Source organism: Chiloscyllium punctatum, chromosome 13 (genome assembly GCF_047496795.1).
Source record: "Chiloscyllium punctatum isolate Juve2018m chromosome 13, sChiPun1.3, whole genome shotgun sequence".
In the NCBI taxonomy this organism is placed as follows: Eukaryota; Metazoa; Chordata; class Chondrichthyes; order Orectolobiformes; family Hemiscylliidae; genus Chiloscyllium; species Chiloscyllium punctatum.
Window position 1 is genome coordinate 85,835,459 of NC_092751.1, and position 23,123 is coordinate 85,858,581.

General features: G+C 42.2%; 1 protein-coding gene across 4 annotated transcripts in view; it reads right to left on the bottom strand.

Annotated features, from left to right (window-relative positions):
- The window catches only part of tmem254 (transmembrane protein 254), a 56,042-nt gene that overhangs the window by 19,665 nt on the left and 13,254 nt on the right, over window positions 1–23,123 (bottom strand). The window contains exons 4-5 of one of the 4 annotated variants that reach the window (XM_072583102.1): window positions 18,317–18,447; window positions 11,083–11,144 (exon numbers count right to left, since the gene is read on the bottom strand). The exons of 1 other annotated variant lie outside the window; for it this stretch is intronic. In XM_072583102.1, the coding sequence (XP_072439203.1) occupies window positions 18,330–18,447 (118 nt within the window). In that variant the 3' untranslated portion in view covers window positions 11,083–11,144; window positions 18,317–18,329. Of the gene's footprint in view, window positions 1–11,082; window positions 11,145–18,291; window positions 18,448–23,123 lie in introns of those variants that run through there. 2 more of the 4 variants (XM_072583101.1, XM_072583104.1) reach the window with 2 other exon arrangements.

Genomic DNA, 23,123 nt, shown 5'->3' on the forward strand with positions numbered 1-23,123 from the left:
CTACTAGATTTGAAGAGATGTAAACCAGGCTTTGAGTACTGTGTGCGGTTTTAAATAGAGTCATAGAGACGTACAGCACGGAATCAGACCCTTTGGTCCAACTCATCCATGCCGACCAGATATCCCAACCCAATCTAGTCGTACCTGCCAACACCTGGCCAATATCCCTCCAAATCCTTCCTATTTGTATACCCATCTAGATGACTTTTAAATGCTGCAATTGTACCAGCCTCCACCACTTCCTCTGGCAGCCCATTCCACACACACACCACCATCTGCGTGAAAACGTTGCCCCTTAGGTCTCTTTTATATTTTTCCCCATTCACCCTAAACCTATGCCCTCTAGTTCTGGACTCCCCCACCCCAGGGAAAAGACCTTGTCTATTTACCCTATCCATGCCCCTCATGATCTTATAAATCTCTATAAGGTCACCCCTCAGCATCCAACGCTCCAGGGAAAACAGCCACAGCATATTCAACCTCTCCCTTTATCTCAAATCCTCCAATCCTGACAACACCCTTGTAAGTTATTTCTGAACCCTTTCAAGTTTCAAAACGTCTTTCCAATAGAAATGAGACCAGAATTGCACGCAATATTCCAAAAGCGGCCTAACCAATGTCCTGTACAGCCTCAACATGACTCCCCAACTCCTGTACTCAATACTCTGACCAAGAAAGGAAAGCATGCCAAATGCCTTCTTCACTACCCTATCTACCTGCGACTCCACTTTCAAGGAGCTATGAACCTGCACTCCAAGTTCAATTTGTTCAGAACACCTCCTAGTACCTTACCATTAAGTGTATAAGTCCTGCCCTGATTTGCCTTTTCAAAATACAGCACCTCACATTTATCTAAATCAAACTCCATCTGTCATTCCTCAGCCCATTGGTCCATCTGATCGAGATCCTATTGTAATCTGAGGTAACCTTCTTCGCTGTCCACTGCACCTCCAATTTCAGTGTCATCTGCAAACTTACTAACTATACCTCTTACGCTCACATCCAAAGTAGTGGACCCAACACTGATCTTTGTGACACTCCACTCGTCACAGGCCTCCAGTCTGAAAAACAACCTTCCACCACCACCCTCTGTCTTCTACCTTTGAGTCAGTTCTGTATCCAAATGACCAGTTCTCCCTGTATTCCATGTGATCTAACCTTGCTCACCATTCTCCCATGGGGAACCTTGTCGAACACCTTACTGAAGTGCATATAGATCATGTCTACCACTCTGCCCTCATCAATCCACTTTGTTACTTCTTCAAAAACCTCATTCTAGTTTGTGAAACATGATTTCCTACACACAAAGTCATGTTGACTATCCCTAATCAGTCCTTGCCTTTCCAAATTCATGTACATCCTGTCCCTTAGGATTCCCTCCAACAACGTGCCCATCACCGAGTTCAGGCTCACCGGTCTAAAGTTCCCTGGCTTGTCCTTACCACCTTTTTTAAATAATGGCACAACATTAGCCAACCTCCAGTCTTCCGGCACTTTACCTGTGACTATTGATGTTACAAATATCGCAGCAACAGGCCCAGCAATCACTTCCCTATCTTCCCACAAAATTCTAAGGTACACCTGATCGGGTCCTGGAAATTTATCCACTTTTATGCGTTTCAAGACATCCAGCACTTCCTCCTCTGTAATGTGGACATTTTTCAAAATGTCACCATCCACTTCCCTACATTCTATGTCTTCCATGTCCTTTTCCACAGCCAACACTGATGCATCTCCCCCATTTTCCATGGCTCCACACAAAGGCCGCCTTGCTGATCTTTGAGAGGCCCTATTCTCTCCCTAGTTATCCTTTTTATTTTTTTATAGATACTGTAGATTCATATCAATCATGCCATAATTAAGAGTCTTTAATTATTAGGAATATTTTGGAATCGTCTCTCAAAAATATGAGACTATGGACTGATATAATCAAGATCTTTGAAATTATGGAATAGTTTGAGAAGGCGTTTCCACTGGTGCGGAAGTCCAAGTCTAATTAGGAATTCAATAGAAATGTCTTTATCCAGAGAGTGGTGAAAATGTGAAACTCACAACCACATAGAATAGTTGAGGCGAATAGCATAGATGCAATGAGGTGGGAGCTAAATAAACAGATGAGGGAACAGGAACTGTAAGACACTAGGGGTGCATTGTCAGTATGAGGGAGTTTTCACCTGAGTGAAACAGAGGATGAGTGAGTGTAGTTGGGGATTTGATTCAAAGTGGTATTTTAGTGCACAGGGTAAAGAGTTGCTTTAAGGAGATTAACTGCAAGAGGTAAAATGTGCTGGAATGGAAAATTGGGTGAGAGTGGGGAGTGTTTCTTTCTTCTCTTTCTCAGTAAATGTATTGTTCGGTAAGAAATTACTATTAGGGACTGCCCTTCAATTGCTATCAATTAGAAAAGTGTATTATTTTTAAAGAAGTCATTCAACTTGGATTTAATTGAAAAACACAATTAAGACTAATATAATAAAGTCATATAAGAATCCAAATGAAAATAAAGTTAACATAAGAGAAGTAAAGTTAAGTATTGGCAGTGCAGCTTGGTGGGTCGCAAGTCATGGTTATGCCTTAAATGACATGTGCAGGTAGAACTGTGAGCTGTAGGAATCTGAGCAGCGACGGGTGTCACTGTGAAACAACTGCGAGGCTGAGAGTTACATAGATAGCAGGTTCAGAGAAGTGACCACATCACAGTTTAAAGGCCTGAAAGCAGAAGGAGAATGGGTGACTGCAAGGCAGGACAAGAGACAATAGACAATAGGTGCAGGAGTAGGCCATTCTGCCCTTTGAGTCTGCACCACCATTCAACATGATCATGGCTGATCATCCTTAATCAGTATCCTGTTCCTGCCTTATCTCCATAACCCTTGATTCCAGTATCCTTGAGAGCTCTATCCAACTCTTTCTTAAATGAATCCAGAGACTGGGCCTCAACTGCCCTCTGGGGCAAAGCATTCCACACAGCCACTACTCTCTGGGTGAAGAAGTTTCTCCTCATCTCTGTCCTAAATGGTCTACCTCATATTTTTAAGCTGTGTCCTCTGGTTCGGCACTCACCCATCAGCGGAAACATGTTTCCTGCCTCCAGAGTATTCAATCCTTTAATAATCTTATATGTCTCAATCAGATCCCCTCTCAGTCTTCTAAACTCAAGGGTATACAAGCCCAGGCGCTCCAATCTTTCAGCGTAATTCCAGGAATTGACCTCATGAACCTACGCTACACTCCCTCAATAGCCAGAATGTCTTTCCTCAAATTTGGAGACCAGAACTGCACACAGTACTCCGGGTGTGGTCTCACCAGGGCCCTGTATAGCTGCAGAAGAACCTCTTTGCTTCTATACTCAATCCCTCTTGTAATGAAGGCCAGCATGCTATTAGCCTTCTTCACTACCTGCTGTACCTGCATGCTTACCTTCATTGACTGGTGTACGAGAACACCCAGATCTCTTTGTACTGCCCCTTTACCTAAATTGATTCCACTTAGGTAGTAATCTGCCTTCCTGTTCTTGCCACCAAAGTGGATAACCATACATTTATCCATATTAAACTGCATCTGCCATGCATTTGACCACTCACCTAACCTGTCCAGGTCACCCTGTAATCTCCTAACATCCTCCTCACATTTCACCCTGCCACCCAACTTAGTATCATCAGCAAATTTGCTAATATTAGTACTAATACCATCTTCTATATCATTAACATATATTGTAAAAAGCTGCGGTCCCAGCACTAATCCTGCGGTACCCACTGGTCACTGCCTGCCATTCTGAAATGGAGCTGTTTATCACTACTCTTTGTTTCCTATCAGCCAACCAACTTTCAATCTAAGTTAGTACTTTGCCCCCAATATCATGCGCCCTAATTTTGCTCACTAACCTCCTATGTGGGACTTTATCAAAAGCTTTCTGAAAGTCCAGGTACACTACATCTACTGGATCTCCCTCGTCCATCTTCAGAGTTACATCCTCAAAAAATTCCAGAAGATTAGTCGAGCATGATTTCCCCTTCATAAATCCATGCTGACTCTGACCTATCCTGTTAATACTATCCAGATGTGTCGTAACTTCATCCTTTATAAGAGACTCCAGCATCTTTCCCACCACTGAGGTCAGATTAACTGGTCTATAATTTCCTGCTTTCTCTCTCCCACCTTTCTTAAAAAGTGGTACAACATTAGCCACCCTCCAATCTGCAGGAACTGATCCCGAATCTATCGAACTCTGGAAAATAATCACCAACGCATCCACGATTTCTCGAGCCACCTCCTTCAGTACCCTGGGATGTAGACCATCAGGCCCCGGGACTTATCAACCTTTAGACCTAACAGTCTCTCCAACACCAATTCCTGGCAAACATAAATTCCCTTAAGTTCAGGTCCTTCAGCCACTGTTACCTCAGGGAGATCGCTTGTGTCTTCCCCAGTGAACACAGGTCTGAAGTACCAATTCGATTCTTCTGCCATTTCTTTGTTCCTCGTAATATATTCCCCTGTTTCTGTCTTCAAGGGCCCAATTTTAGTCTTAACTATTTTTCTGCCTTTCACATACCTAAAAAAACCTTTTACTATCCTCCTTTATATTTTTGGCCAGTTTACCTTCGTACCTCATGTTTTCTCTGCGTATCTCCTTCTTAGTAATCCTCTGTTGTTCTTTAAAAGCTTCAAAGACATCCTTTTTCCCACTTATCTTTGCTTTGTTATACTTTTTCTCTTTTAACTTTATATGTTTCTTAACTTCCCTTGTTAGCCACAGCCACCCATGCCTCCTCCTAGGATCTTTCTTCCTTTTTGGAATGAACTGATCCTGCATCTTCTGCATTATACACAGAAATATCTGCCATTGTTCCTCCACTGTCATCCCTGCTAAGGTATTGCACCATTGAACTTTGGCTAGCTCCTCCCTCATAGCTCCATAGTTCCCTTTATTCAACAGAAATATTGTCACTTCCGATTGTACCCTCTCCCTTTCAAATTGCAGATTGAAGCTTATTGTATTATGGTCACTACTTCCAAGTGGCTCCTTCACTTCGAGGTCCCTGATCAATTCTGGTTCATTGCACAATACCAGATCCAGAATTTCCTTCTCCCTGGTAGGCTCCAGCACCAGCTGTTCTAAGAATCCATCTCGGAGGCACTCCACAAAGTCTCTTTCTTGAGGTCCAATACCATCCTGATTCTCCCAGTCTACCTGCATGTTGAAATCCCCCATAACAACTGTAGTAACATCTTTGCGACAGGCCAATTTCAGCTCCTGATTCAACTTACATCCGACATCCAGACTACTGTTTGGGGGCCTGTAGATAACTCCCAAGAGGGTCTTTTTACCCTTAGAATTTCTCAGCTCTATCCATACTGACTCTACATCCCCCGATTCTAGGTTCCCCTGTGCAAGGGATTGAATATCATCCCCTACCAACATGGCCACCCCACCCCCTCTGCCCATCAGTCTGTCCTTCCAATAGCACATGTAGCCTTGAATATTCATTTCCCAGGCCCTGTCCACTTGAAACCACGTCTCAGTTATCCCCACAATATCATATCTGCCAATTTCCAAGAGAAACCAGCAGGTAGTGCAGGAGCCTCTGAGGTTCTACTCAGAAATCAATTTTCCATTTTGGAAACTGGAGAGGGCGCTGGTTCCTCAAGGAAGTATCATATTTGCGACATCACAAATATGACAGGCTCAACTGTACAGGAGAGAAGAAGAAAGGAAGAGCAATAGTAATAGGGGATTCAGTTAGGGCAACAGAGAGGTTTTCTAAAATTCATTCATAGGATGTAGGGGTCACTGGCTGGGCCAGCATCTATTGCATATCCCTAGGCATCATTGAGAAGCTTTTCGTGAGCTGCCTTCCTTGTACCTACACCAAACAGATTGCAAATGACATCGACAATACTATTGGGAAGGGAGTTACAGGATTTTGATCCTTTAACACCGAAGGAGAATTTCTTACAACAGGATATGTACAGCCCAAGAAGAAAGGATGCACTATTGGATTTGTTCTAGGATACGAAGGGGATCAACAAGATCAAATGCCAGTGTTAGGAGACAATAACCATTGTAACGTAGAGTTTAGGATGATGGTGGAGAATGACAGTGGCCAATCCAGGATAAGAAAAGTCATTTGGCAGAGAGCTGACTTAAATGGGGCAAGACCTGAGCTGGAGACAAAAAAAAACTGCAGCTGCTGGAATCCAAAGTAGACAAGCAGGGGGCTGGAAAAACACAGCAAGCCAGGCAGCATCAAGAAGTATGGGTGACAATGACAGATCGGTGGAAAAATCAAACTGAACAATGGGTCATCTTCAAAGAAAAGGTGGCTTGTATACAGTTAAAGCATATTCCCTCAAAAGGGAAAGGAAGGAAAAGCACATCCAGAGCTTCCTACATGACAAAGGAGATAGAAATGAAGATAAAGAGGAAAAAATATACTTATGACAAGTGTCAAGTAGAAAATACAATTCAGAACCAAAAGGAACACAGGAGGTTCAGAGGTGAGATGAAAAAGCATGTTAGAGAAGCAAAGAAGAATTTGAGCAAAGGCTGGCAAAAAACATAAAGGAGAATCCCAAAGTTTTGTACAGACATATAAATAGTAAAAGAGTGAGAAAAGGAGGAGCAGGGCCTAATAGGGACCAAAACGTGGATTTACATATAGAAGCAAAGGCATGACTGAGATAGTAAATTAACAGCTTGCAGTATTCTTTACCAAGAAGATAGGTGTTACCATGCTGACAAAGGAAGAAATTCTGTCCATAAAAGGGTTCAAAATTAATAAGGAAGAAATGGTGGATAGATTGTTGGTGCTTAAAAGTTGACAAACTACCAGGACTGACTGAGATGGATCCAAGGATACTGAGGAAGTATGGAAGTGACGGGGAAAATTACAGGGTGCTGGCCATAAGCTTTTAGTCTTTCTGAACATAGAGAAGATGCCAGAAGATTGGAGAATTGTAAACATCACATCCTTGTCCATAAAAAGAATAGATTATTTAGTCATTATCACATTGCTGTTTGTAAGAGCTTGCTGCGCATTCATTGGTTATTGCATTTTCCAACATTACACCAGCAACTACACTTAAAAGGTACAAAATTGGCTGCATTTTGGCAAATATGATCATACAGATAAAGAGCTGGAGTAGGACATTCAGATCTCAAGCTTGCTCTGCCATTCAATAAGATAATTGATCTGATTGCTTGTAAGTTACATCCACAATCCTTCCTACCTGATAACCTGGCACCATAAAGAACATATAGAAAGTTTTAGTTTCAGTTCATTTCGGTTTTAGTTCGCAGTTGGGCCACTTCTGTGAATAGAGGGAATTCCAGATGAAAATTTTCTTTGTTCCAAGAAGTGGTTAATACTGGATTTGCAGGGAGCTGAATCTGGAATTCCACAAGAGACACTGGGCCAAAACAAGTCTGAAAGCATCAACACAACCAAATATCCAGGGCAACGTTTGTTTCTAGGCAGTTGCATAAAGGATGCCCACCAACTCTGTCTGCCAACTATTTAACAGACCAGTCTTGCACGTGCTCCAGTAACTGTTGGCTTTTTAATTGGGCCAGTGTTTCTGATCAGCTTTTTCCCCCACTGTGATTGGTAACCAATATGAACCATTTTGATCAGTTGAGAGAAAAATGGTTATAACCTCCACCTCTTCCATTTGGTTTCTCCTCTTACTGTCTTCTCCTTTAGTTCAGGAGGAAGTTGTTTTCAGATACCCCCTTTTTTGAATGCTTTTGTTCATACTAAATGTGCTATGTTAAGCTGCTTGCATAATGAGTTTAAGCAGTCTCATAGAAACATAGAATATAGGTGCAGAACTAGGCCATTACTCCTCAAGCCTGCTCTGTCATTCAACGCGATCATGGTTGATCATTGAGCACAATGCCCCAATCCAGCACACCCCTTTCTCCTCATGTCAGTCTGAAAAGGTTTATCTCTTATTCTTAAACTCTGACCCTTGATCCGGGACTTCCCCACCATTGGGAACATCCTTCCTACATCTAACCTGTCTAGTCCTGTTAGAATTTCATATGTTCCTATGAGAAATCCCTCATTCTTCTTAACTCCAGTGAATACAATCCTAACTGATTCAACCTCATCTCATACATCAGTCCAGCCATCCCAGGAATCACTCTGGTAAACCTTCGCTACACTCCCTCTACAGGAATAACATTCTTCTTCAGATAAGAGATCAAAACTGAACACAATATTCCAGGTTTAGCCTTATGCCCCATATAATTGCAGCAAGACATCCTTGTTCCTGTTCTCAAATCCTTCCATTATGAAGACCAACATACAATTTTCCTTCTTTCCTGCCTGGTGCATCCACACACTTACTTTTCATGGCTGGTGCTAGAGGAGACCCAGGTGTCATTAAACATTTTGCTCTCTCAATCTACAACCATTAAATAATAACCTGTCTTCCTATTTTTGCTACCACAATGGATAACCTCACATTTATCCACATTCTATTAGATTTGTCATGCATTTGCCCACTCACTCACTCAGCCTGTCCAAATCACATTACATTTCCGCACTCTAATCTAATCTAATCTAATCTAAACATCTCTGTATCCTATTCACAACTCACCCTTCCACCCAGCTTTGTGTTACTTACATTTTTTTTATTCACTCATGTGAAGTGGGCATTGCTGGGCATTTATTGCCTATCCCTAGTCGCTGTTTAAAGGTAATGGTGAGCTGCCTTCTTGCTGCAGTCCATGTGCTGGAGGCTGAACCACAATGCCCTCAGGGAGGGAATTCCAGGATTTTAACCCAGCGACAATGAAGGATTGGTGATATTTCTCCAAGTTGAGAGTGGAGTGCTGGAAAAACACAGCATCCGAGAAGCAAGAGAATCAACATTTTGGGCATAAGCCCTTAATCAGGAATGAGGCTTCAAGCCTTGTAGATCATCTTCAAGCCTTGCAGTGCATCTTGTAGATAGTCCACACTGATGCTTCTGAACATTGGTGGTGGAGGGAATGGATACTTGCAGAGGTGGTTCCCATCAAGCAGGCTTCTTTGCCTTGGATGGTGTCAAGCTTCTTGAGTGATGTTGGAGCTGAACCCATCCAGGCAAGTAGGGAGTATTCCATCACACTCCTGACCTGCCATGTCGATGGTGGACAGGCTTTAGGGAGCCAAGAGATTAGATTCACTGTAGTATTCCTAACTTCTGATCTGCTGTGGTATCCACTGTGTTTATGAGTCAGATCCAGTTGAGTTTCTGATCAATGGTAACTTCCAGGATGGTGATAGTGGGGAATTCAGTGATGGTTAACACCACTGAATGTCAAGGAGTAATAATTCAATTGTTTTTTTATTGGAGATGGTGAATGGCTGGCATTTGTGTTGTATGAATGTTACTTGCCATTTATCAGTCCAAGCCTGGATATTGTCTAAGTCTTGTTGCATATGAACATAGACTTCTTCAATTCAGTATCTGAGGAGCTGTGTAATCATCAGTGAGCATGCCTATTTCTAAACTAATGATGGAGGGAAGGGCATTGATGAAGCAGCTGAAGATGGTTGGACCTAGGACACTGCAGAGATGTCCCCAGGAGCTGAGATGACTGACCTTCAGCAATACCCATTTTCCAATGTGCCAGGTCTGACTCCAATCAGCAAACAGTTTGCCCCCGATACCCATTGATTCCAGTTTTGATAGGACTCCTTGATGCCAAACTTGATTGAATGTGGCCTTGATGTCAAAGGCTGTCACTTTCACTACATCTCATGAATTCAACATTTTTGTCTCTGTTTGAACCAAGGCTGTAATGAGGTCAGGAGCCGAGTGGCTCTGACAGAACCCAAACTGGGCATCAGTGAGCAGGTTAGTGTTGAGTCGATGATATGTGTCACCACCTTACTGACGATTGATAGTAGACTGACAGGATGGTAACTGGCTGGATTGGATTTGACTTGCTTTTTGTGCACAGGACGTACCTAGGCATTTGTTAACATTTTCAGATAGATGTAAGTGTTGTAACTGTACACTTGGCTATGGGAGTGGAAATTTCAGGAGCACAGGGCTTTAGTACTATTGCCAGTATGTTGTCAGGGCCCATAGCCTTTGCATATCCAGTGCCTCCAACAGTTTCTTGATATCACGTGGAGTGAATTAAATTGGCTGAAGATTGGTACTAATAAAGTTGGGGACCACAGGAAAAGGCCAAGATGGATCCACTCAACACTCTGGGTGAAGATTGCTACAAATGCTTCAGCTTTGTCTTTTGCACAAATGTGTTGGGCTCTTCCACTATTAAGAATGGAATCTCCTCCACCACCATTCATGACTGAATGTGGCAGCACTGCAGAGCTTAGGTCTGATCCATTGGTTGTGGCCTTGCTTATCTCTGTCCACCACTTGTTGCTGCTGCTGTTTGGCATGCAAGCAGTCCTGTTTGGCATGCAAGCAGTCCTGTTTGGTAGCTTCACCAGGTTGTCACTTCGTTTTCAGGTGTGCCTGGTGCTGCTCCTACTATGCTCTCCTACACTCCCCTTTGAACCAGGTTTAATCCACTAGTTTAATGGTAATGGTTGAGTAGGTAATTTGCTGAGGTTGCAGATTGCACTGGAGTACAATTCTGCCACTGTTCATGGCCCACACACCTCACATAAGTCTAATCTTGAATTGATAGATCTGTTCGATTCTGTCCCATTTAACGCAATGATGGTGCCACGTAACACGACGAAGAGTATTATCGATGAAACAGTGGCTCTTCATCTCTGCAAGGACTATGCTGCGGTCACTCTTATTGATACTGTTATGGACAAATGCATTTGCAGCTGCAGATTAGTAAAGATGAGGTCGCATATATTTTTCCCTCTTGTTGGTTCCTTCACCACCAGTTGGAGACCCAGTCTAGCAGACTTTAGGATCCAACCAGCTTGATCAGTAGTACTGCTACCAAGCTACTGTTGATGGGGAATATTGAATTGCCCCACTCAGTGTACATTTTGCACCCTTGGCACCCTCAGTGCTTCCTCCATGTTTTGTTCTGATGTGGAGGAGCCAGTGTTGGACTGGGGTGGACAAAGTTAAAAATCACACTACACCAGGTTATAGTCCAGCAGTTTATTTGGAAGCACTAGCTTTCGGAGGGCTGCTCCTTCATCAGGTAGCTGTGAAGCAAGATCATAAGACATAGAATTTAGAGCAAAAGATTACAGTGTCATGCAACTGAAATGATATATTGAACAAACCTGTTAAGTCTTTCATCTTTGAGGGTCTCAGTTCGATAAAAGAAGATCTGGGATTTACATATTAAGTTACATTGTTGAGATAACGTAAGGTTTTATAAAAGGTGACATCTCAGCTCAGAAAATGCATTAAAGGTATGAGGTTAGAGTCTATCTGTAACCCAGTCTTGAATCAGACTGGTTCTATTTCCAAACTGGAAGTTATCAAATATTACATGGATTGACTGCCTGCATTGACTGCCTGCAGATTGTGCACTTTTTGAGTAAAATTGAATGTATCAGCAAATATAATTATGCAAATACAAATTCACCCCATAGATCTACATTGACTAATTAATGAGCAAACCGATGATCCAGAACAGTCATCAGAGAAATCCGTAGTGGAGTGACCAAAGAAGGAGTCGATGTGGAACCCTCTGGAGGGCTACTGCCCTCAGCTGGCATGTGTGTTCAAACCATCAGGAAATGTGTGAATGCCAGCTTTATCAGGCGCACCCACAAGATAGAGCAATATATCACTTGATCACAACATAACACCATTCATGCTTTCCAAACCAATCACAACATTGTCATCAAATCAGCAGATAAAAGGAGGAGTCATCGTCATTCAGAATAGAATGGACTACTGCAAGGAAGTGTCCCGACAACTGAACAACCAGGAACACTACAGGCAACTACTAGCCAATCTAACCAAAGAGCACACCTGTGAACTAAACACATTGATCAGGACTTTTGATCCAGTCCTTCAGAGTTCCCTACGCACTCTCAACCCACATACTTCTCGCACAGGGGACTTTACTGCCTTCTGAAGATACACAAAGCCAACACCCCTAGATGTCTCATCATATCAGGCAATGGGACTGTGAGAGAACCTCTTGGACTATATCAAGGACATCTTGAAATCCATTGTACAGGGGACCCCCAGTTTCTGTCGCGACACTACAGATTCCTTACAGAAACTCAGCATCTACGGACTAATCAAACCAGGAACATTCCTCATCAAAATGGACATTTCAGCACTTGACACCAGCATCCCCCACAATGACAGCATCACTGCAACAGCCTCAGTACTCAAAACCAACAACTGCCAATCTCCAAGCACCGTCCTACAACTCATCTGCTTCATCCTTGACCACAATTTTTCCACTTTTGACACACGGAACAACCATGGGGACCAAATTTGCATCCCAATATGCCAACATTTTCATACACAAGCTCGAACAAGATTTCTTTGCTGCACAGGACCTCCAACCAACACTATGCACTAGATTTATTGACAACGTTTTCTTCCTCTGGACCCATGGCGAGGAGTCACTGAAACAACTATACAGTAATATCAACAAGTGTCATCCCAGCATCAGACTTACCATGGACTTCTATTTAGTATCTGTCTCATTCTTGGACACACACATCTCCATCAAGGACAGGCACCTCAGTACCTCACTCTATCGCAAACCCACAGATAACCTCATGATGCTACACTTCTCTAGGTTCCACCCTAATCATATTAAAACAGTCATGCCCTACAGACAAGCCCTACACATACATAGGATCTGTTCAGAGGAGGAGGAACGTCATGGACACCTGAAGGTGCTCAAGTAGGCCCTCATAAGAACGGATACGATGCTCAACTCACTGATTGCCACAGCAAGAAACCATAATGACCTCCTCAGGAGACAGGAACAGTTGCAACCAATAGGGTACCTTTTGTTGTCCAGTACTTCCCGAGAGCAGAGAAACTACACCATGTCTCCACCTACACCTACGCCTCCACTTCTCGTGTTTAAACAACTGCCAAACCTTAAACAGATCATTGCAGACAATATCGACCATAACACCGTACAACCGCATCATGGCAACCACTGCAAGACATGTCAGAGTGTCGACACGGATATCACCATTACATGTGAGGACACCATCCACCATGTACATGGCAGGTACTCATGTGACTCCAGCAACGATGTCCACCTCATATGCTGCAGGCAAGATTGCCCCAAGGCATGATAAATTGGTGAGACCAAGCAGACGCTACGACAATGGATGAATGGACATTCTGCAAACAATTGCCAGATGGGGGTATTCCCTCCCAGTTGGGGAGCACTTAGCAGTCGGATCTTTGGGTGGCCATCCTCCAAGGTGGATTTCAGGATAGGCAACAATGCAGAGTGGCTAAGCAGAGGCTGGAATGCATTATTCTAGGAATTCTTGTGTGTGTCTCTGTTTGGCTTGTCCTAGGATTGATATGTTGTTCCACTCGAAGTGGTGTCTTTCTTCATCTGTAAGGATACTAGAATTCCTGGAAGCATAGCATTCCAACTGGAACTCTATAATAAACACATTGACCTAGATCCCATTTACCACTCTCTGAGAAAAAGAACAGGAAATGACATCACCACATGAAATGATGTCACCATAGGGCATGATATCACCAACCCAAGGAAACTTAAACTCATAAATAGAAAGCGGGCCATGCCAGCAGTGCTTCATCTGGGGACTCACTGATGATGTTACCTAGTATGGTGACGAAATGTCTGAAAACAAACCTCCAGCACAATGAGCAAACCTACATCCAGAACCTCAACCTGAGCCACAAATCTTCTCAAAACTCACCAGGTTTTGTTAACATGGAGGAATACTGATTCGTATTCACAACACCACATTATAGTCCAACAGGTTTATTTGGAAATACTAGCTTTCAGAGCACTGCTCCTTCATGAGGTAACTAATAGGACAGGATCATAAGACACAGAATTTATAGCAAAAGATCACAGTGTCATGCAATTAAAATGATATATTGAACAAACGTAGATTGCTGTTAAGTCTTGCTTTAAGTCTTAGAATTGTTGCAGGTTTTGGTTCATTAATATGTAAATCCCAGAACATCTTATTTTGCACATAGCTAGTCACACTTCAATTAAATTTAGTTAACCACACCAAAAATGGAGTGTCAATTTTAAGGCTTTCTTGAGTGAAAGAGAGTGCAGTTTTATTACCACTACTACAGCAAAAAATACACACACACAAATACAGCTTACAAAGAAGGGAGGGATATGAAGAGATATACATCAGAAGCAGGAAATTATAGAGATTTTGTTATTTTTCATGGGTAATCCAAGATGGAGGATGGGAAAAATTTATGGTTGTAAGAGCTGCTCTTTTTTTGAGGTATTTTAGGTGATGGAGGTGATTTCCTTGAATTCCATGATCAGCAATTACTCTTTATATGCTGTTACATTGTTTTGGAACTTTGGGCATTTTTAAAAGGGGGAAGACAGATAAAAGGCAGCAACCAGATGGTCAGTGAGGGAGGGAGAAAAAGAAGTACAGTTTTATGGTGCTGGAAAAGCACAGCAGGTCAGGCAGCATCTGAGGAGCAGGAGAATTGACGTTTCGGACATAAGCCCTTCATCAGGAATGACATTCCTCTGATGCAACCTGACCTGCTGTGCTTTTCAAGCACCACCACTCTTGACTCTGATCACCAGCATCTGCAGTCCTCACTTTCTCCTAGAGATATAGCAGTAAATCTGCTGTTACTGCCTTTGCTGTTTGAGTTCATGTATCTCTGGATATTGGAGTGTGTCTAGGAAAAATTAACAGCCGACCTTGGAGGAACCTTTGTGAGAGAGCTCACAGCACAGGAACAGATATGTGCATAGTTTTTGAGTGTAACCTTGCTGTAAGTTTACAATAGTGAGTACAATGGGTTCTTTCTTGATTATATGTTTTATTGAGATATGTCTTTTGATTAAACTTTAAAAATATAAACCATAAGTACTAAGTTAGGCTGGAGCACTGTTTTACTTTAGGGCAATAAGACTGTTATTTTCTGGGTCTGTAGATTGTGAAGGAGAAAAAATGGCCCTTAGTAGAGCGATGTGCTCTTCCTGTTGGATGTGGGAGATTAGGAAAGGAAAAGGACGAGAATCTGAAGGGAGAATATAAAAAATTAGGTAGTAAATTTAAGAAGGAGGTCCTTGAGAGTAGTAATATCTGGATCCCTCCCAGTGTTTTGAGCTAGTGAGGACAGAAATAGGAAGATAGAGCAGATGAATGTTAGCCTAAGGTGCTGGTGCAGGGAGAGGGGTTCACGTTTCTGGATCACTGGAATCTCTTCTGGGGTAGAAGTGACCTGTACAAGAAAGATGGATTGCATCCGAATTGGAAGGGGACTAACATACTGGCAGGGAGATTTGCTAGAGCTGCTCAGGATGATTTAAACTAGTAAGGTGGGGGGTGGGACCCAGGGCAATAGTGAGGAAAAATATCAATCTGAGACTGGTACTCTTGGGAAAAGGACTGAGTCAAACAAACAAACTGTCAGGGGAGGCAGGGACAAAAGCAGACAAGGTAAGACTGATAAATTAAACTGCATTTATTTCAATGCTAACAGGGAAGGCAGATTAACTCAGGGCATGGTGCAGAACATCGCCAATTTTGATGGAATTAGGCAAGAACTTTCAAAAACTGATTGGGGCAGATGTTCGCAGGTAAAAGGGCGGCTAAAAAATGGGAAGCCTTCAAAAATGACATAACAAGATTCCAGAGACAGTATATTCCTGTTAGGGTGAAAGGATAGGCTGGTAGGTGTAGGGAATGCTGGATGCCTAGAGAAATTGAGATTTTGTTTAAGAAAAGAAAGGAAGCATATGCCAAGTATAGACAGCAGAGATAGAGTGAATCCTGAGCAGAGTATAAAGACAGTAGGAGTATACTTAAGAGGGAAATCAGGAGGGCAAAAAGGGGACATGAAAAAGCTTTGGCAAATAGGGATAAGGAGAATCCAAAGGGATTTTATAATACATTAAGGACAAAAGGGTAACTAGGGTAAATAGGGCTCCTCAAAGATCAGAAAGGCAGCCTATGTGTGGAGCCGCAGGAGACGGGGAAGATATGAGTATTTTGCATCAGTGTATTTGTGAAGATAATAGAATGTGGAGAAATGGATGGTGACATCTTGAAAATGTCCATATTATAGAGCAGGTGGTGCTGGATGTCTTGAGATGCATAAAAGTGGGTAAATCCCCAGGACCTGATCAGGTGTACCCTAGAACTCTGTGGGAAGCTAGGGAAGTGATTGCTGGGCCCCTTGTTGAGTTATTTGTGCCATTGATAGTCCCAGGTGAGGTGCCAGAAGACTGGAGGTTGGCTAACGTGGTGCCACTACTTTAAGAAAGGTGGTAAGGAAAAGCCAGTGAACTATAGACTGGTGAGCCTGACATTGGTGGTAGTCAAGTTGTTGGGAGGGAATCCTGAGGGACAGGATTTACATGTATTTAGAAAGGTAGGGACTGATTAGGGATAGTCAGCATGGCTTTGTGCGTGGGAACTCACATCTCATAAATTTGTTTAAATTTTTTGAAATAGGAACAAAGAGGATTGATGAGAGCAAAGTGGGGGATGTGATCTATATGGACTTCAGTATGGCGCTCAACAAGATTACTCATGGTAGACTGGTTAGAAAGGTTAGATCACAGGGAAGGATCAATGCTGGGTCCACTGCTTTTTTGTCATTTATAAAATGATTTAGATGTGGACATAGGAAGAATAGGTATTAAGTTTGCTGATGACACCAAAATCGGAGGTGTAGTGGACCGCGAAGGTTACCTCAGAGCACAATAGGATCTTGATCAGATGGGCCAATGGGCTGAGGAGTGGCAGATGGAATTTAATTTAGATAAACATAAGGTGCTGCATTTTGGAAAAGCAAATCAAAGCAGGACTTATACACTTAATGGTAAGGTCCTGGGGAGTGTTGCTGAACAAAGAGACCTTGGAGTGCAGATTCATAGCTCCTTGAAAGTGGAGTCTCAGGGAGATAGAATAATGAAGGTGGTGTTTGGTATGCTTTCCTTTATTGGTCAGAGCATTAAATAGGGAGATCATGTTGCAGCTGCACAAGACATTGGTTACGCCACTTTTGGAATATTGTGTGCAATTCTGGTCTCCTTCCCATCAGAAGGATGTTATGAAACTTGAAAGGGTTCAGAAAAGATTTACAAGGATGTTGCCAAGATTGGAGGATTTGAGCTATAGGGAGAGGCTGAATAGGCTGGGGCTGTTTCCCTGGAATGTCAGAGGTTGAGGGGTGACCTTTTATAAAATCATGAGGGACATGGATAGGATCAATAGCGAAGGTCTTTTCCCTGGGGTCGGGGAGTCTAGAACTAGAGGGCATAGATTTAGGGTGAGAGGGGAAAGATTTAAAAGATACCTGAGGGGCAAGTTTTTCCACACAGAGTGGTGAGTGTATGGAACAAGCTGCCAGAGGAAGTGGTGGAGGCTGGTACAATTACAACATTTAAAACGCATTTGGATGAGTATCTTAATAGGAAGGGTTTAGAGCGATATGGGCCAAGTGCTGGCAAATGGGACTAGATCAGGTTAGGATATCTGGTCGGCCTGGATGAATTGGACCAAAGGGTCTGTTTCCGTGCTGTACATCTCTTTGACTATGGCATTGCTGGCTAGACCATCCCACTGTCCATCCTTCTGGGTGATTAAGAGTTAACCACATTGATATATTACCACAGCATCCATCCCCAAGTCACTCGTGTAAATGGCTGATTGGCTTCCTGTTGCTAATGTCACACTAGAAGTAGACCATCATTTTAAATGGGTGACTGTATGCCTAATCATCTGAAAACCATGAATGGTATAAGCAGCAAAGTGACCTACAAGACAAGTTGGCATATTGTCATTGGTGATTTGGTGATTGATCAAAAATATTCATTGGGTAAGATTAGAAATTTTTTTTAAAAATTTGATTATGTAATTCATTTAATTTGCTTGAATATATCTCAAAAGCAATAACATGAATTCTTTATTAAATGCAATGATCGGGTTATAAGAAACCAATTGTTCTGTAGTCACAATTTTAAAAAGATTGATTTGCTTGCCAGCCTACATTATTGAAAAAGACTAATGTTAAATAGTGAATTAGAGTTGTTCCCATAATCCTGCTATTTACACCATACTGTGAAACATCACTGTTTCAAAACCAAGCTTTCCAAGGTTTTGCTAATAGTCACTTAGTAGAAGGATCCTCCATCCCATGCTAAAATTGTACCATATTTTTAAGAAGAGGAAGGTACTTCTGTTGTGCTTTCACTTGTCCTTCTTCTGCGGTTCATAGGACCACAGGCACCAGAGTGAGGCGATACCAAATAAAAAAGTCTGAAATACCCATTTGAACTGGGCATTTACATTGGTAATCCCTTTGTCACTGTGAATTGAGAGAGAAAGGCAAAGTTAGTATAGATCAGAGCAGCAACAGAACTTAAAGCTACAAAGCTTCTGTTTAAAGAAATATATTTCCAAAGCCTAAAACAGGGGCCTAAAACAATTATTCATTCAGCTGACAGGTCTTCTGCTGCTTTTAAAATTTCCCCACTGCAGGACTTCCCTGCTTGGAAGAGGAGATCTCCCAGTTGCTGGCCAAGTGTCCACCCTGCATGACCACTGATAGCTAGGAGTCTGTGGAAATCACCTTTGCCTCTGAAGTGCCACATTCTGTGACTGGAGTATATAATCCAGACTGCCACAGCCAGTGCAGTACTGAGGGACTGCTACCTGGTCAAAGATGTGATCGTCCAGAGATGTTAAACTCAGCAAAGGATATAAGTGTGTTAGTAGCCGTTGACAAAGGTCACTGATTCCTAGGGTGAGGGGTTTAATCTTATGAGGAAAGGTTGAGAGTTGGGTGTGTATCCATTGGAATTCAGAAAAACACAAGGTGAACTAATTCTACCATACAAGATTCTGAGGGGACTAGACAGGATGAATGGTGAAAGGATGTTTTGCCACATGGGAGAGAGTTGAACTAGTGGGGGATGGTTTAAAAATAAGTGGTCTTCAATTCAAGATGGAAATGGGAGGATTTTTCTTGAAGGTCACCGGAACATAGTAGCACACCTTAGGAATAGGATCATTGGTCTTTGGAACTCATTCCCAGAAAGCTGTGAAAGTGAGATTATGGAATATATTTAAACTGCAGTAAATAAATCCTTGACTGATAAGGAAATCAAAGGTTATTGGGGGTGAGCAGCCATGATCTGACTGAATGACAGAGCGGATACAAGGGGCCAAATAGCCTACTCCTAAATCTCATGGTCATTTAACTCTGACGTAAATGGATGTCAATAACCAAGGAGACTAAATTTAAAGTGAAAGGCAGGAGGTTTAAAGGGAACATGAAGAAAATCTTGCTCACCCAGAGGATGGTAGGCATCTGGAATGCTCTGCCTGGATCGGTAGTAGAAACCTCACACCCACTAAAAAGTACTTGGATGAGCACTTGAAGTATCATAACATTCAATGCTCTGGGCCTACAGCAGGAAAATGGGACTGGTATAGGTAGTAGTATATTTTTGGTGGTACAGACCTCCTGGGCCAAAGGGCCCCTCCTATACTGTATGATTCACAATTGAAAGAAAGAAAGAGGGATCTCTCCTCTAACAAAGACAAAAAGGGCTGAAGAAACTCAGCAAATTAATTTTTTTCTTCCCCAGATACTGCTAATATTTTGAGTCCAGTGAGCCTTTATCAAAACAGAAACCAGTTGGGAAATTATGGTATTTATGCTGATGACTGTGGGTGGGGGAAAGGAATGAGTTGAATAGATGGAGACTGTACCGAGAGCGAGAGAGAAAAGGAGAAGCAGTCAAAAGGGATCGAAGATAAGCTGGGACAGAGATAAATACTGAACAGGTGTTAACTGGAAGTGTGAATTGTTGAAAATGACTGGCTGTGGTGGGAAGAACCCATACAGTACAGGATCTGTGGCTATGAACATGAAGGAAGGTTTCATGCTCTGAAATTGTTAAACTTAATGTTGCGTCCTGAGGGTTGCAAGGTACCTTAGTGGAAGAATACGTATTTTCCCCCAGCTTGCTTTGAGCTTTGCTAGAGCACTACAGCAGGCTTCCTCTATGTCTTGGTCAACATTTTCCCCTCAATCAATCCCACTTAAAAATCAATTTATGTAATTGAGATTTATGGGAACTTGGTGTGTACATATCAGCTGCTGTATTTCCTACACAAAGAGACTACACTTCAGAAATATTTCAGTGTCTATGAAGTGCTTTGGTATGCCATGTTGACCTGAAGGTCACTAAATAAATAGATCTCTCCTTTGACCGAGAGCTACGTGAAGTGCATGCTATCACATGGACTATTACTGCTATTGAAATCCTACTGACCACATTGTGCTCATCTCAAGTATGGACTTATTCTTGGGAGGCAGAATGCTGGTAATTGTGGTCAGGATTAGCACTGGACTCAGCAGAGTATTGTAAATGACCAGAGCAGAGATCTCTGTAATAAGGCCTTTAAATATTTACTTTTGACACAATTTATACTGGGAGCACTGCCATCAAAATACAATCCAGCAAGTATTTACTTCTCTTTCCCAAACTGAGGCTTCACAACATGGGCTATTTGGGAGAATCATTCAACTATATGGTCAATAGAGTGCTTTCTTGGAAAAGACTTCTGGCTGGCAGTTCATGCATGGGGGTAGATTTGGCAGTTTGCTTTAAATGAATTGATGTCATAACACTGGCCTCAACTTAAATGAATCCCTTTCAATAGAAAGCATTAACTAGCTCACAGTTATGCTCACGTGTCAAACTCTCCATCCTTAGCCCAGACTCACTTGCTTCCTCCTCCAAAGTGCAGACCACAGCCACCAATTTCAATAGAAGAATTGAGAAGCAAGCCTAGTGTTTTTCTCAGAATTTGTTAGTGTGAAAAAGACAACAAGAATATTTCTGCACAGAGCTGGCATGTCTGCCAGGCTGCCACCTAGTTTAAGGGGGAGGACTGGTAAAAACTGACTTTTTATAAAGAATGGCATTGAGCGCCTGTTGGATTTGTGTTGTTCAAAATTGAAAATTTGTTTCCAGCAGATTAGGTTATTTGTTCTGAAAGGAACTGCATATTTTCATTCCTCCAACTGTGCTATCCTTTTATATTTGGAGGTAATATTTTATCTTCATCTCTATTTTAATAGCTTTTTTTTTGAAGGAATTGTGGCGCCATCTACGGTGATCACTATGAGAATGACCCGGTTGATCAAACCTGTTCAGATACGTTGCGACGCACCTAGAGTCAGAGATGTACAGCATGGAAACAGACCCTTCGGTCCAACTCGTCCATGCCGACCAGATATCCCAACCCAACCTAGTCCCACCTGCCAGCACCCGGTCCATATCCCTCCAAACCTTTCCTATTCATATACCCATCCAAATGCCTTTTAAATGTTGCAATTGTACCAGCCTCCACCACTTCTTCCGGCAAATACGTACCACCCTTTGTGTGAACCTCTGGAGCAAATGGGGGGGGGGCTTGAACCCAGATTTTCTTGCACAGGCCTATAGACACTAACATTGTGTCACAAAACTCCTAAGTATCCTGGTGTATACACATCCTTAAACATGGTAAAAATCATGGCTTTCGTTCTAGTCATTGTTCACTGAGAAGAAGTTACTATGATGCTGATTCTAAACAATACTTGATAAATGTTTAAACTATCTGAAATTGGCTTTAATTCATCCCTAATATTAAATCTAATTGAACATTTGTATCATGGGGAGGGTAGGAAGTATTTGATAAATTGGTACTACAGAGGCAAGTGTTACTGGATTTAGTAACACAGAAATAAAGGGAAAACCTTTTAAACTATGCTTTTGACAAGAAGTCCAATGGCAATACTTTTAAAATATACTCTGATAAATATTCAAACTACCTTGAATTTGCTTTTAAATTACTCCCTGTTGTTCAACTCAATTGAGCACTTTTGCTTCATTTCTGCTCAAAAATGTATTAGGGGAGAGGCTGGTAAGAGAAATTTTAAAAATTGAATTATGCTTTTGACAAGAAATCTTTAAAGATAATATCTTAAATATGTCATTAAAGATGTTTTTTCATTTTCAAGTGTTCACTGTCTTAGTGCAGTACTGATGAAACTTGGCAAGTCTATTCAACATTTTGAGGATTTCTATTAAATGGTAAGTGGTCCACATACATACCAACTATACAGGTAGAAAAAGGAAAGTGGTTCTGTTGAGGGAATATGATTAGCTCAGGGCTAAATTAAAAAAGCAGAACTAAAATATTAATCCCCAGATTACTACCTAAGCCACAAGGAAAAGTGAGGGGATGCTCAGCAGAAATTACTGAAGTTTCCAGAACGAGTAACTGAACAAGGAGTCTAACTTCAAGAACAGCGGACGAGGAGACAAGAGAGGGGGGCGGAGGGGGGCGGGGGAGGGTGGGGAGGGGAGGGGAGAAGAGGGCAGTCAATGTAGCACTGAGGATGTGTATCTAAATGCATGCGGTATACGAAACAAAGTAAATGAGCTTTTAGCGCAGATTGAAAATTCCGGGTACAATTCCGGGATTTCACAGAGATGTGGCTGCAAGGACATCAGCTCTGGGAACTAAATATCTTCATAGAATCCCCACAGTGTGGAAACAGGCCATTTGGCCTAACAAGTACACACCGACCCTCCGAAGAGCAACTCGCCTATACCCATTCTCCTACCCTATTACTTTTACATTTCCCTTGCCTAATACACATCCCTGAACACTATGGGCAATTCACCCAACTTGCACATCTTTGGACTGAGAGGAGGAAACCCAAACAGATATGGGGAAAGTGTGCAAACTCCACACGGTTGCCAGAGGCTGGAATCGAATCCAGATCCCTGGCGCTGAGGCAGTAGTGCTAACCACCATGTCTTATCAAAAGGACATGGAGATGTACGGCGGGAGAAAGATTGCTTTGTTAGTAAGAAATTGAACTAAATCGATAGCAAGTGATATACACAGTCAGAAGGAGTAGAATCTGTAGCATACAAGAACTTCAAGACAGTCAGGAGGCTGAGGTGAATGTAGTGG